Source organism: Ipomoea nil, unplaced genomic scaffold (genome assembly GCF_001879475.1).
Source record: "Ipomoea nil cultivar Tokyo-kokei standard unplaced genomic scaffold, Asagao_1.1 scaffold1576, whole genome shotgun sequence".
Classification (NCBI taxonomy): domain Eukaryota; kingdom Viridiplantae; phylum Streptophyta; class Magnoliopsida; order Solanales; family Convolvulaceae; genus Ipomoea; species Ipomoea nil.
Genome location: NW_017618004.1, coordinates 4521409 through 4537352, shown reverse-complemented (window position 1 = coordinate 4537352; position 15944 = coordinate 4521409). Strand labels below are relative to the sequence as shown.

The window sequence follows — 15944 nt, the reverse complement described above, 5'->3', positions numbered from 1 at the left end:
CTCTACAAAAGTAATGATTAAATACACCCCCTTAAATATAATTACTAAGAAATTTTTTTTTTTTGAAAACAATTACTAAGAATTTGATTCTAATTAATATTTCGATTGGAATGTTTTAACCAAATGGCTGTAGAAATGTCATCCGATTTTGGTCCATGGAGATTTGTAATGAAAAGAAAATTGCTCTTAAAGTCACCAATTTGGCAAATTGGACCACTTTTCTCAAGAGTTTTTTGCACTTTTAGTCCCACGACTATAGTGGCACTGGCAGAATTGATCCACGACTTTTGAACCTTGCAATTTTAGTTCACGACTATTGATTTTTTTGCAAAAATGGTCATTCCGGCCACTTTTCCGTCAAAATTTCACCGGAAAAAAAAAATTCTCTATTTTTAGCCGGGTTAAAATTGACATTTTACTTATCTCAAAAAATTAAAAGAAAAAATTTGATATTTGACTACATACAATTATTACTAAGCTACATACTACTGCCCCAGGCGGCGGAGTTACGTTCCTGGAGCAGGCAGGGCTGTCAGTAAGCGGCGGAGCGGCCGTGGCGTTCCCCGGGCTAGTTGGGTTATCCGACAGCAACATTGGAGTGGTACATGTACTCCGCCGCCTGGGGTAGTAGTATGTAGCCCAGTAATATTGTATGTAGTCAAATATCAATTTTTTCTTTTAATTTTTTTAGATAAGTAAAATGTCAATTTTAACCCGGCTAAAAATTGAGAATTTTTTTTTCCGGTGAAATTTTGACGGAAAAGTGGCCGGAAGGACCATTTTTGCAAAAAAATCAATAGTCGTGGACTAAAATTGCAAGGTTCAAAAGTCGTGGATCAATTCTGCCAGTGCCACTATAGTCGTGGGACTAAAATGCAAAAAACTCCTTTTCTCAATATATAAGTTGTACTTACCCAAATTAACACCCTATTTAGTATTAACCAATTACCATCTGCCCCATTTATTCTCCCAGAAAGAGAAGTCAACAGTCGGAAGTAGTCGCCTGCGAAGCTCTAGAAGTCAGCCTTAGCCGGAATCTAATTACTACTGTTTTTCTCGGAGCTCCGAGGGGGGAGAAAATGGAGGCCTGAAAAGGTATAACCTTGGAGGCACACTACAATGTGGAAGCTGACCATTTTTCTAACCTTAGTGTGGGCTCTCAGCCTTCTCTATGGCGAGATGTTTGCTTTCTGGATTCCCTCTCTGTGGACGTGCTCTTGGCCTCCTCCTCCTTCATCTGTAAGAAAATCATTCAGTTAATTCGGAATTTCAATCCTTTTTGTTGTAGTAGATGCTTCAACTTTTTACACTTCAAAATTATGTACTGGGGGATCTTACATAGTTACATCGACTAAAATGCTAAAAGTTAGTCAACCTAGGTTTTTGATTTTTGAGTTTTCATCGTAACTGCAAATTGAGCTTGATTTAGGATTATTGATAGTCCATTAGGCTCTCTGAGCTTAAGAGCTGCGATTTTCTCTTGTTAAAATGGACATTTTTGTGACCTTGTTCACGGTTCTCTGATCTTGGCTGGGTAACTACAAGTGCTATTAGGTTGAGATTCACTGATTCATATTCACCGGCCTGGAATAGACCTAGATGAAGGGAAAAAGAACAAAGGAAATGCCATAGCATCCTTTCATGAGGATTATTGTTCGTGTTACACCGTTAACTAACTGCAATACTAAGATTGTGCTGCGCTGTCAATGACCTCTTCATTTGCACTGTAAATGAAATTTTGCTTTTGGAAACCCTAACAATCCAATCCCATTTTTATTACTAGTGACAGCAGTACCTTGACACCAATGCCACCTCTATTTATCTATTACCTTGTATTCTAACTTGGATGTACTTGAGAAACTAATTGTCTGATTGATTTATGTGGATGGGAGCTGGGGCTTTAGAATCTATGTGAATGATTTACTTTTAGGAAGCAGATTTTGGAATATAAGGGCATTTAAATGCTTTCTTATATGCATGTTATTTGCTTAGTAATATGGTTCTCACTACTTGTTCATAAAGGTTAACATTATTGTGCACTTATTTGATTGTGTGAATTCTAAGGTATAGGTGCTTTCTAACATCTCTTTTCCAACTTTAGATGGACAAAGTAGATAATCCTGGTGATTATGTAAAAATTGCAGTCCTTACCGATCCTCAGGTACTCCTTCCAGAATTAAATCATACATTTCCTATATGCAAATATAATATATCATCGGTTGATCTTTTGGAAATCATTCTTATTTCATATTCATGATTGCATGTTAAACTTTTAACAGCTTATGGATAAAACCTCCCTCAATCTTGCTCCAAAATCCCTGGCTCTAGAGATGGCTCAATTCTACACAGATTTGTTTATGCGCAGGGCATTCCTATCATCTGTTTTACCCTTCAGACCAGACATCATTTTGTTCCTGGGTGATTATTTTGATGGTGGACCTTTCCTGTCTGATGAAGAGTGAGTCTTGATAATTGTCTCTGATAGTTGAAGTGATCTTTTGCAATGAACATTGATATTATGTTTCAATCACTTCCAGTTATTGAAAGCATGATACATTCACACTTTAAAGATGGGAAACAGTTAAGAAAAGAGTGGAAAAAACATGATGCTTCCTCTAACTATGCTCAGGATTTACAAATGTGACATCCATTGACCTATGTTTAAAGTTTTGAAGTTGATATCTTTTTCCAACTAATTCTTACACCCCCCCCCCCCCCCCCCCCCCCCCCCCCAAAAAAAAAAAAAAAAACACACACACAAACAAACACCTCCTTTACTTTGTGTTCAGTGTGATTCTAAATTTTTCGTCATCCACCAGTATATGTACATCATTCATTTAGTTCAACAGATGGCAGGAATCCTGGAGCCGATTCAAGCATATTTTTAACCTGGATATGGTTCAGCAAACTAAAAATATAAAACTGTTCTACCTCTCAGGAAACCATGATATTGGCTACTCAGCTTTCCACCCCCAAATGCCAGAGGTCTGTCAAGAGTAGGCACTCTCCAAAATTTAATTGTTTTAATATTTCAATTTCTGAAGCATTTTCTGTACAAGTTATTTAACTTCTTACTTATCAAGAGAGACAGATCTTGTTAAGTTCTTAGTGTCTTATTTTTCTGTTTTTTCACATATCATACTTAAGCCATTGTACTTGTGCATTATTTGTAATACATAATTTTTCACTTACGTGAGTCAATTACCATATTACCATATTATCAAAGCAGCATTTTGATGCTTTCTGGTAAATATATCTAAGCATAGTTATCTGCATTGTGCAATACCCTGGTTGCAATAATTTTTGTTAAAGCAAAGTGATTTTACTCGTATTAGTTCAATTGTTTGGCTGATTTTTATTTTTTAAACGCATTCTTCAAATGGGTAGTAGGTAGTTACACTTTCTGTCATTCAACAGTTTCTTATATTTGCATCCATATATACATGTACACATAAAATTTATTAATTTATTGATTTATATATGCATTCAGGTTATCAGCCGTTATGAGAAAGTATTTGGTGTGAGGAACTACCACTTTAAAGTTGGAAAAGTGAACTTTATTGCTGTTGATGCACAAACATTGGACGGTAACTTTCTTAATCTTTAGATACGTTTCTAATGATGAGTGATTGGCATTGGTTTGAGAACTCACGTATTGCAGGCGACATAGGTTGGCCAGCAAGCAAGCATATTATAATTTTTCTCCATAATAAAATGTATTTGCAGTCACCTAGGGGACCATGTAAAACTCCCACACATCTATGAAACTTAAAATGTGCCTAATTTGTTATTGCTTTGCTCAACACTCACTTGTTAATTGTCTCATCCCTCAACAATTTGTCATTGTAGGTGTTTAAGTGTTTTTCTTTTTTATTTGTTGGACCATAGTTACTACTATGAAGATGCTGATGGCAAAACATTATTTCTACAGGGCATCCCCAAGGAAACGAGAGTGCTGCCACATGGAAATTTATTGAAGATGTCTCCAAGAGTATGGGAATTCACATATTGTTTATTTAAATTTTAATGTTACATTTTGAAATAGATACTGACCCCTAATTTCTCTCTGCCTCTGTAGATATTACTTCAAGTCCCAGTGTTCTATTGACTCATATCCCACTGTATAGACCAGATGATACTTCATGTGGTCCTCATCGTTCATCATCAATTATTAATCAGGTATTTTAAGATCTTCTCTCTTGATTGTGGCTGTGGTAATATTCTTACTATGGTTTTCTATAATGTTTGAATGCATATAGTTTTCTCTGTCCATTTCAGAGGATTAACCGTGCTGAGCATGATGAAGAGATAGTGTGAGTTTCTTTTCTAAGGACTATACTTTTATATGTGCTCCCTGATTTGTGAACTCTAGTATTGAAAATTAAACATGTTTTTTTGGTTACAATTTCTGTCCTAGGTACCAAAACTATGTAACTGAAGAACAGACAAATTACTTACTGGAGTTGATCAAACCTGTATGTATATTACCTTCTCATTCTTCTGCATATGATATATGCCATGAAACAGAAAAATGAATATACAGAAACCTCATGATGTGGTAGTGAGAATCCATTTCTTGGTACACTAATTTGAGTTTCTGCAGGCATTGATCCTTTCTGGGCATGATCATGATCAATGTACAGTGGTTCACACAACGAAGTATGGTGCTGTAAAAGAGGTAGTACTTCTTACTGATTTGTGTCATTGAAATTTTTTATCAACATGATGATGTTTGATAAATAACTTTCTGCAGCATACTCTAGGGACCATAAGCTGGCAGCAGGGAAATTTGTTTCCCTCTTTTATGTTGTTATCTGTTAGTAACCTTACCTCGTCAGATGGATCTAAACCAGCAGATGCAATCTCCACTACACTCTGCTTTCTTCCTGTTCAAACGTTCATTTATATATGGTAATGTATATGTTGACAGAAGATGTGGTTTACACTAAAAGTGGTTATACACTGAACTTGTGAATTTTACAGGTATCTTCTGCTGTTGATCATGACTGTTCTTATTGTCCTCTTCTGGCCAACATATGGGTTGCCTTTCTTGCACCACCTTAGTGAATACACGAGAAGTCTAATTAGTTTGAGCATGTTTGGGGGTGGGGTTAAGGAGAAAAATGATGATGAAATATGTGAGTATGAGGAGGTTTGGGATGCTGAAGGGACAATGCACCTCATAAGGAAAACCTCTAAGGCTCGTCCTACATACTCTAGTGAGTCTTCCTCGGAAAGGTAGGTTACAATTTCTGAATGTCTATGCTGTTATTTCATTCATGCAATTGACATCAAAGCGACATTATTTAAGTTAGTTAGCTTTGGTAATTACGGTTGTCACATTAAGTATTCATATTATTATTCAACGGTCTTGGGTTATTATACAAAATTTTACTTGGTACTTGTCTACTCCTTTGATATATTCAGGCAGATCTTCATACATGGTTAATCCTATACTACATTCTTGAATCTTTATAATGTTATGAGCATATAGATACGATGTTGAGTTCAGTATTTTGGTCTTATTGCCTTCCTTAGCTTGTAAATCTTTTGGGGGCATTTCCTTTACAAAGTAGATATGGCATTTTTGTTTTCTCTAGTTCAAACATGTTTATTACTTTCTTTTTCCACCATTCAGAGGTAATGCTGTCATGCGTTCAGCTGCCAGAAAACAAAATGTAGAGATAGATATCACAATGCCTGCAGATGCGGTGAAATTACCATCTCGGGCAAACAAATCAAAGATGAAGTTGGTGATCAGGCAACTATTGAGGGTATTTCGTACAATCTTTATAATTGCTGCCTTTAATGTCCCGCTATACATGATGCTGCTGTTCAAAGACTGGATCGACAAATGACACACGAGAAAGATGGTGCAGTTAATATCAGGTGAGGCAAGTTTGAGCATAGCTTTGGTGAATGTCACCTGTTAATGTTGTAATAGTCATGACTGGTAATTGTTTGTGACAGTCCAACCAAAAATGAAAGTGAAAGGTGTAAGAGGGGAAACAAAGAATCTTTATTGAGGAAGACATCATTATTGAGTGAAACTGATGCGGTATATTTGGCTACAACTGACACACCAGATTGGGTTTTCCGATTAAATGATAAGACCACATTTGTGTTTAAGATATAGAGTAAATAAATACCAACTAAGGTCCTCCGAGTTTTGTGGTTTCGCCACCAATTGACTAAAGGTAGCGAAACCACAAAACTCGGAGGACCTTGGCTGACATTTACTCAGCCCTAGCCAGTGGTCACAGGCCCAAAAACCATATTGTATGTTACAGGAGTCAATACCACCCTCAATAGGGCTCGAACCATGAACTCCCATTTTAGAGAGTCCTTTCATACCACTAAACCACAAAGTTATTGTATGTTACATAAAATATTTACTTCTATATTCAACTTATTTGAATTTAATTATTATTTTTTACTATTCTTTTCTTAATCTTTTATTTTCCAACTTTTTTCCTTCATATTTCAATCCCTTTGTGCAAATTATATTGTGGCTTGTGGACTATGGTTCACATTGTAAGGTGGATTGTTAATAGATGTTTATTTTTAATATATGGTGGATTGTTAATAGATGTTTATTTTTAATATATTGTGAAAGTATATTTTTAGGTAATATATGAAATATAAATTTGTAGAATATTAAAAATAAATTTTTAGTTAGTATATTAAAAATGAGTATTCAATATATTAAAAATAAATTTGTATATTAGTAATGTACAATACCATGTGAATCATAGTTTATAAGTATAACCACTAAATGGAAAACTACGGGTGTGTTTGGTTGGTGGGTTTTGTCCATAGGAATGGGTATGAAAGTGATTGTTGTTGTTTGGTTGATAGGTTTTTAGAACACTACTATGGGTTTCGAATACCCTATCAATTGAAAAACCCATACCCAAATACAATAAGGGTTTCATTCCCTTATTTATTTTCAAGCACTACTATTAGTAACTATTCTCATTCCACCCTACTACCAAACATGTTAAATACTTTCACCAAAATCCATTACCATTACCAAGTATTTGATACCCATTCCGATTCCGATTCCTATGTGCGAACCAAAGACACCCTACTTTGGTTCAGCTATCTTCCAAAATTCCAAATCTCTAACTATGAATGGAAAAGACTATGGGCATCGGGTTTAAGAGTTGGTTTGATAATTTTTATTTTTTTTTTCTGAATTTAAAAGTGAAAAAGTATTCTTATATTTGATAAAGTTTTTGACTTAAACTAAGGATCTTGTAGTCCATTGGTATCCGGTTGTTCCCCTATGTGGGAGATCTAAGGTTTGGGTTTAATTCTTTAAAATTAAGATAAATAAATCCAACTTATGAGTTCGAGCCTCAGTGGAGGTGTTATTGGTTCTTTGTGTTTCAGTAGGTTGAGAAAGTATATGAACCGATATTACAATGTAATAGAGCCAGTAACTTTCAAAAAAAAAAAAATCCAACTTATGAGGGTATGCTCTTATTATTATTATTATTATTATTATTATTATTATTATTATTATTAAAGATAAGTGAAAAAGTATACAACTTATTCAATTATATATTTATCATTTTTAGTGTTATGTTTTTTTTTTAAACTTTCATATAAATATATTGTATTTGTCTCTTTGGTCATGCTTTCTCCTACTTATCTTAAGAATGACAACACTTCACCATTAAAGATAAGATCTTAACTCACAATTGAATGTTGTAACTCATAAAAAAAAGTACAAAATTTCTTTTGTGCATATTTTGTTGCCGAATGTATTATTCTAATTGCAGTATGCATATATAATACGTAGTATATATTTTATATTATATATACAAACTGCACAAAAAAAAAAATGTCTTCTTCTAATTGTAGTGTATATATATATATATATATATATATATATATATATATATATATATAAAAGAGGTTGTTTGTTTCATTATTTTGTGTTAATGATACAAGTTGGTATTTTATTTATGTTTATATGGGGTATAAGGGTATATTAAAGATTTTTTTTTTTGAAAATGTTTGAAATAACTTTAACGATAATTTAATTGTTATGATTCTATGGTAAGAGTGTAACACTAAACATATTAATTAATTTTTTCAACAAAAATATTCTCAGCAAATATATTTATATATTTACAATTATTTTTCTTAATAATTTAATTGATGGAAAAGTAGTAAATGGTAAAGATGACTTAAAAAAAAAATTGTTTTTTTCATTCTTATAATTTCATTGTTTTTGTTATAAAATATTTATTTAATCATGCGATATTTGGTTTGTCTAAATGATATATATATCCCGTTAGTTGTACAACCTTTTCTTAATGCGCGTTAAGGTTGGTGGGGGAAATAAATAAATTATGATATGTAATCATGAATTGTCTCTATAAGTGATGATAGTTATGGGGCAAAAGGATTAGGATTCTTACTCTCATACAATAACGACAATGACCTCCACTGTCACACCCCCTGTATATAGGGAAATGTTATATTGCCTTCCAAATTTTTTTCTCTTATGATTATTAAGTGTTATGAATTGACTAACTCTACATATTTTTAATTAAATACTATAATAATCAATTCGATACTCTCACATTATGAGAGAAAAGTTTATGAATGGTGTGTAACATTACTAATATATGATATATATGTATATATGAGATACGTCCATTTACGATGACTAAATGTTAAAAATTAAGTAAACATGTTGTGATAATTGTGTAATTATTATGATACGTTTGAAAATGTTTGATAGTGTATACACGGATAATTGACAATACACACATGATCTATAATATTGCACTTACGTAGTTACATGTGTGCACTATTAGTTATCTGTTAATGTATTATCACGTTTCCAAATATACCATTGTACTTACGGAATGTCACCACGTTTTTTCCTTAATTCTCAGTCATTGAACATCTTAGATGGACGAATGATATTAATTCACACATTCTCGCATGACTACTATCTAGTTCTCATTAAACATATGAGAACCCCTCCTCCCGTGAGAACCTGTGAACCAATGTAAATGCACACAAGCGTCTATACAACTACACACAAACTATTTTAGTGTAAATTGTGTGCATTATGCACTGAAATATGAGATTTTGTGCATTTATGTAGATGTTTGTGTACATTTATGTACAGGTTCGTAGGGGTTCTCATTCGAACAACACCATATATGATATATATAATTCTTTTCTTGTTTTCTTTTGTTTGGGATGTAAGAGACCATTTCTTCAAGACATCATATATACCTACTACTGATATGATGTTCTCCTTTTTTTATGCCCCATTTTTTTTTTTTTTTTTTCTGTTGAAGCTAAACTGGTCATTTTAAATTTTCATTTCTTCAACAATGCAAAGGCCCAATCTTAGAGGGCAATTTATCGCTTAAATATAATTTTTAATGTTTTTTTTATTATTTTTTTAATATAAGTTTAGTTGAAGTAAAGGAATGAGTCTGAAATAATTGGAGAGTTAGATTGGGACATAGTGAGTCGATTTCTGTACTCACCGAAAATTTTGACTTTTTCGGAAATGTACACTTAACGTCTCAAATTTTCTATGTACCAACTTTTTGTTTGACCATTAAAGACAAAAAGAAAAGGAAAATAACAAAGTTAAATTGAGCATCTTTTTTTGGTGCACTCAATTTTTTTAGTAAATTTTGTTGAGTGATTGAGAAAAATTGTAACTATTATTTAATATTGTGTATTATTTTTGTGTAATAGGTTAATAGTTTAAAAATCACACAGGTATAGTAAATTAACAAACTCAATCGGGAAGTTATTAGTAAGAATTAATGTAAGATGAGTTTGTTATTCTTACTAACAACTTCTGGATTGAGTTCGTTAATTTATTATTATTATTTTGTGAAGGAAGAGAGGCTAAGCCTCAATATTATCTAATTTTGTGGACGAACACGCCCCCTAGGGCCCTACTGTTAATTTACTATATAAGTGTGATCGGACTCAAATATAAAAAAAAAAATAATGAGTAACTCGTGATTTATCTCCTCCAGCACTCTTGAACTAAGATTAATTTATTCTAAATTCGTAAACTTAACATACCAAAAATATGGTGAGAATTAACGTTACAGTACAAGTAGTAGAAGGAGAGTTTTGGAATGCAATCATATGTGTACGACCATGAAAGCAATACGTACCCTTTCACTATTTCCTTTTCTCTGTGGTTATATTTTATTTCCCATTCTGTCCGAAAAGGGAATTAAATTTAGGCAGCCTTTGTCCAAAGCAATGCCTCCTTTTTGGCTTCAACCAAAAACATGGCTTTACCGTTTACCGCTTTACTACACTCATATAATATTTAACCCGCCACCGTCTATGTTGTTCACTGTGTAATCTTTTTGGTATATAATAATGATAAGGGACTCGGTGGAATGTATATTATCTTGTTGGGAAAATGCGAATAATAATAAAGAAATAATAGGGGATTGAAGGAGAAAAATTTTGCTTTGTGGAGAAGAGAATTTTGGTTTTTGTGGAAAAAATTTTGGTGGGTTTTGGTTGTTGAAGGCGCCAGTAGATCGTGGCTGCCAGCTTTAGTTGGAATGGGTTATGGGTACACATGAAGTATGGTTATGATTAACAACCCCCCCTGTTTGACTAAAAAAAATATTATTGTTAATATCATTAACATAATTTCAGCTATATTTTCTTGATTTAGTACAGTATTATTAGGAGGAAAGGAAGTTTTTGGTATTTGTTCCCGAGTTGGGAGCTGGGTTTGGGTTCTCTCTGCTAGGTAGAGATAGAGAGAGAGAGAGAGAAGGAAATGAGGGAGGTGGCGGCAATGGCGGCGGCGGTGGCGGTGGCGGTGGTGCTTCTCTTGTTGAATGGTCCGGTCTTAGCTAATGCTGATACAGATCCAAATGATGGTTAGTTCTTAGTTGATGTGTTGAGGATTTCTTGGAATGTGAGAGTTTTGCATTTGTAGTGTTCAAGAGTTTTTTAGACTGGCATAGATGAAAAGCTTCCATTTTCACAAGGGTTAGAATCAAAAGGATACATAATATATAAACATAAATATGCGTTCCAACTATCAGTTTAGTCTTTTAGTTGAGATAGAGCACATGTTTTAATTCTGGTTGCTAGTATCAGTTTAGTCTTTTAGTTGAGATAGAGCACATGCTTCAATTCTGGTTGCTAGTATGTGCAATAGATGGTGGTAATTACTGATGATAAAATGTGTGTTTTTTTTCTCCAGAATTTGTGTTTCTTGAATCTTGGAAAACATTTGTGCATTTTCGAACACCGTAGCGTAATTGTTTGGCCTGTGGATTATAACATTGCTACTTAATTGTGTTGTTGAATTGCCAGCCTTGGTTCTGAGGGCAATGTTTAGTAGCCTAAATTCACCGTCACAGCTGACGAAATGGAGCTCGAGTGGCGGTGATCCTTGTGGAGAGTCCTGGAAGGGAGTCACTTGCTCGGGGAATAGAGTAACCGAAATGTGATTCTCTATTGTCCTCCTTTCCATATGTTTTAGTTAGTTATTGATTCTAATATTTAGCTGTGAATTGAATTTACTTTCCAGCAAGCTTTCGAGTTTGGGACTGGGTGGATCAATGGGATTCCAATTGGATCAACTGAAATCCGTAACCACCTTGTAAGACAATTGGCTTTACGTGAAATGTTAGTTTCTTAGTGCTCTAGAAATCATGATTCCTTGGTATATTGCAGTGATATAAGCAATAACAATCTCGGGAACCAGTTACCTTATCAGCTCCCTCAGAATGTGAAGAGACTGTAAGCCTTGCCTCCTCCTATATTATCATACTTCTCGTTGATCGATTTGTATTTCGATGATCAATGATGCTTTTATAACGCAGAAACCTTGCTGGGAATGGCTTTAGTGGTGGCCTCCCTTATTCCATTTCACAAATGACTTCTCTGCAATACTTGTAAGTCGAAACATTTTATTCGCAATCAATGATATTTGGTTTCATTTCGAGCTGGTCTTTCGTTACTTATATGCTTCTTTGAACTGTAGAAATGTGAGTCACAATCAGTTTCAGGGCCAGGTGAATGACATGTTTGGATCGCTCTCTTCCCTCTCCACATTGTAAGATCGACCTTCTCCAGAACCCTAAAATTTTCTTGAAATAATTTTAGTTTCATTCTACTATGAACTGGAATTACGGGACTAAAGAGTTTTTTCACTTGTTCTTGGGTATGTTTCAGGGATTTTTCTTTTAATTCTCTGGCGGGTAATCTTCCTCAGTCTTTCACCTCGCTTTCAAGTATGAGCAAAATGTAAGAAGGCTATATCGATGTTCGTTTTTGGTTAGTATTTTCCATATTCCCTTCAAGATGTTAGTTTACCCGATTTCATTGTGTAGGTTTTTGCAGAACAACCAGTTTACTGGAACTATTAATGCCCTTGCGAATCTTCCCCTCGATAATCTGTGAGTTTATTCATATATTTCAATACCCGTGATCAAAACTATTACTAACTTGTAATTTTCGCTTTTAGAAACGTTGAGAACAACCGATTTACTGGCTGGATTCCTCGGCAGTTGAAAGGCATAAACAGCATACAGTGAGTGTCTCGGACTGCATTAAGTTTTATCATTGTAGTTGTCATTTCGGGTTTTTTTTTAGTAATGTCTTGTTCTTAATTCCTGTAACAGAACGAACGGTAATTCATGGAGCTCGGGGCCTGCGCCCCCACCTCCACCCGGTACACCACCCGCAAGCAAGCCCAACAGGAATAATCACAAATCAGGAGGCGGTAACCGCCACTCGAATGGCGGTGGCAGTGATGGTGGAAGTGGAAAATCTGGGATAGGGGGAGGAGCGGTTGCCGGGATTGTAATTTCCGTTTTAATTATCGGAGCAATAGTGGCATTTTTCGTCGTCAAGAGAAAACCGAGAAGGACAATATCGGATATAGAGAAGGTCAATAACCACCCGTTTGCTCCCCTTGCTATGCAGGAATTACAAGGTTTGAAGTTTGAATTAAGATTTAAGACTAATCTTGTTAGTTAAAACCTGAATTCTCTTCGTTTTGACTTCTTTTTTTTTTGCCTGCAGAGATGAAGTCTATTGAAACGTCCCCGAGGACGCCCACCATAGCAATGAAAACCGTGGACACTCTAACTGCAGTAAATCTAAGACCCCCGCCTGTCGATTATCATAAAACGATTAATGAAGAACCGATTGTTCCCGCCAAGAAAGTCAATATAGCTCAAATAAAGGCCACTCGGTATTCTATTGCAGACCTACAGATGGCTACAGATAGCTTCAGTGTCGAGAATCGTCTTGGCGAGGGATCATTTGGACGTGTCTACCGGGCTCAATTTGAAGACGGGAAGGTAATAATTTTCTCTAATTTAACTAATTTGTGCAAGAATAATTCGGTTTTCCATCTGCTCTCTTAAAAAACGAATCTTTGACGATTATGCTGTAGGTTCTTGCTGTAAAGAAAATTAGTTCTTCTGCTCTGCGGGACCCTGAAGATTTTCTGGGTATAGTTTCTGAAATATCGAGGCTGCAGCATCCAAACGTTGTTGAGTTGGTTGGATATTGTTCAGAGTACCGACAACATTTGCTGGTTTATGAATTCCACAAAAACGGTTCTTTGCACGATCTTTTGCACCTCTCTGATGAGTACAACAACCCCCTAACTTGGAACAGCAGGGTCAAGATTGCTTTGGGGACAGCTCGAGCATTGGAGTAAGTTTCGATAGCATTTATAGCCTTCGGGTGCTGTTCGTAAATTTCCATAAATACTTGAAGAAAAAACATTCTCTGCAGGTATCTACACGAAGTTTGCTCACCATCGGTGGTTCATAAAACCTTAAAATCTGCTAACATTTTACTCGATTCGGAGCTCAACCCTCATCTATCGCACGCTGGATTAGCAAGCCTTATCCCAGCTGGAGATCAGGTAAACTTGCTGCACGCTTTTGGTTTTGCCTTAATTTGAAGTTTTTAACCAATGTGTATTTTCACTATTTTGTGAACACTAAATCAATAAGATTCTCGGGTTTAATAAACTTTGAGGAGGGCTACATTACTCGCTTCTTCTGCAGGCTTTGAACCATAATTCTGGCTCGGGATATGGTGCACCCGAGGTTGCCATGTCTGGTCAGCATACTATAAAGAGTGATGTATATAGTTTCGGAGTTGCCATGTTGGAACTTCTTACTGGAAGAAAACCATTCGATAGGTAAAGTTACCTAAGAAGCAATAGTTTCGTCTGATTTTTTTTATAAAAAAAAAAAAAAAAAAAAATCTAGAGAAACAGGCTTTTCTAATGATATATCGTTTTTTGTCTGGAATTGTAGTTCAAGGCCAAGATCTGAGCAATCTTTAGTTCGGTGGGCTACACCTCAGCTCCACGACATTGATGCTCTGTCTAAGATGGTAGATCCAGCACTGAACGGACTTTATCCAGTTAAATCCCTCTCTCGTTTCGCTGATGTAATTGCTCTCTGTGTCCAGGTAATATTATTCGTTGAATACACATAACTGCTACCTGCTTGAAACATAAGATGATATTTGTTGAGCATATAACCATTAATGTGCAATCCAACTATCAGCTTAGGCTTTTAGTTGAGATGGAACATGATTCAATTTGGTATCAGAGCCAGACCAAAGGTCCACGTGTTGCTTGAGCCCAAAAAAGTAATCGGCTCGCACACACGTGAGGGGGTGTGTTGAGCATATAACCATTAATGCTTCAATTATATTTACTGTATCTTCATGGCTATCTGTCTATAATATTGTGGCAGCTGGAGCCCGAGTTCAGACCGCCAATGTCTGAAGTTGTGGAGGCATTGGTTCGGCTTGTGCAACGAGCAAACATGAGCAAGAGAACATTCGGCAATGATCAGGGCGACAACGCAGACGCTAAAGATTAATTACGGGCCTTAGGATTCTCATTCTCATGAAGGTTGATGATGCTTCCCCCTTGTGACTAAAGTTAAGGTGCATATTTGCTTCCTTTGCTGTATTGTATAATGCCATTAGTGTATAATATTCTGTAATGTGTTGATAGTGTTCATTCATTAATTTATCTCAAGCTCTGCAGACATGGTTTTGCTTCTTCAGCTCATACATTATAAAACAGGACCTTCCCATAAAAGGGTTTCATTGTTTATGAAAATTGAACAAAAACATGTTTTTGCAAAGTTGTATTTTGTGTTTTGACAGAAGTACATAGGAGAGAGTACAACTTTATAAAGCATAGAGTACACCCACGAGGCAACCACAGTCAAGTTAGTCTGGTTTAGTGAGAGTAACTTATTGACCTTCTTGATTTGAACTAGTGAAGTATAAGTAACTTAGGCTGGTTTGCCACAAGTTGGTTTATATCATTGTGGTTCCTTGCCGGCTAATTTATCATGTGCACACTATCGAGTAGTAGTTACGGGTTTTCCCAACCTCGCAAACTTCTCTGGGTACAGCATAGGCACCTCAACAACCTCTTGCAGTGTTTTGATTTGCTCTCTACACCCACCAATGTCGTCGAATGTCACGTCTGGCCTTTCCTCGACTATCATCATCCTCACATTATGATTCATTTTGGGGGGCAAAGGAACCATGATTTTATATGTTCTACAATCAACACTGCATATATACAAAGTAAAGAAGCAATAGGCATGAGTGTCTTTTTTTGGATGATCCGGAAAAATCCACAGCCACTACCAGAAGTTGTACACTGGGCAAATTCCACCTTGTAACTTTAGGACCAAAATAAGGTGAACCAGTTTAAGTTGCACATAGCTGACCAGCTCAAACTAAAAAAATTAATAGGCTCTCCAGCCAAGAGTCAAACTTGTAACCTTCTTGTGGTTACCAAGTCAACGGTGTTGCCAGGCATTTAAATAATGTCTTAAATCACCCAATCAGATAAAATCTAATAGTCATTAACCAAATAAGAACCGAAAAAGAAAATAAATCCAAGA

The 15944-nt window shown here is 35.4% G+C and overlaps 2 protein-coding genes across 3 annotated transcripts; both read left to right on the top strand.

Annotated features, from left to right (window-relative positions):
- Window positions 1-951: 951 nt before the first annotated feature.
- On the top strand, window positions 952-6111 carry LOC109190634 (uncharacterized protein C630.12). 2 transcript variants are annotated; one of them, XM_019341169.1, is made up of 14 exons: window positions 952-1239; window positions 2102-2161; window positions 2280-2458; window positions 2850-2985; window positions 3491-3587; window positions 3932-3991; window positions 4079-4179; window positions 4279-4313; window positions 4418-4475; window positions 4604-4678; window positions 4754-4911; window positions 4984-5238; window positions 5639-5889; window positions 5971-6111. In XM_019341169.1, the coding sequence occupies exons 1-13, from the start codon at window positions 1120-1122 to the stop codon at window positions 5856-5858; spliced, it is 1554 nt and encodes a 517-aa protein (XP_019196714.1). In that variant the 5' UTR covers window positions 952-1119; the 3' UTR covers window positions 5859-5889; window positions 5971-6111. The 2 variants fall into 2 exon arrangements, with proteins under 2 accessions (XP_019196714.1, XP_019196713.1); XM_019341168.1 differs by having other exon boundaries at window positions 5639-6111.
- A 4320-nt stretch (window positions 6112-10431) lies between these two features.
- On the top strand, window positions 10432-15161 carry LOC109190231 (protein STRUBBELIG-RECEPTOR FAMILY 7-like). The gene is made up of 17 exons (XM_019340689.1): window positions 10432-10602; window positions 10697-10907; window positions 11350-11482; window positions 11567-11638; window positions 11713-11778; window positions 11862-11933; window positions 12023-12094; window positions 12214-12285; window positions 12372-12437; window positions 12506-12571; window positions 12663-12976; window positions 13066-13346; window positions 13442-13707; window positions 13789-13921; window positions 14067-14203; window positions 14322-14478; window positions 14769-15161. Exons 2-17 carry the CDS (start codon window positions 10805-10807, stop codon window positions 14895-14897), a joined length of 2139 nt encoding a protein of 712 aa, XP_019196234.1. The 5' UTR covers window positions 10432-10602; window positions 10697-10804; the 3' UTR covers window positions 14898-15161.
- Window positions 15162-15944: the final 783 nt, after the last annotated feature.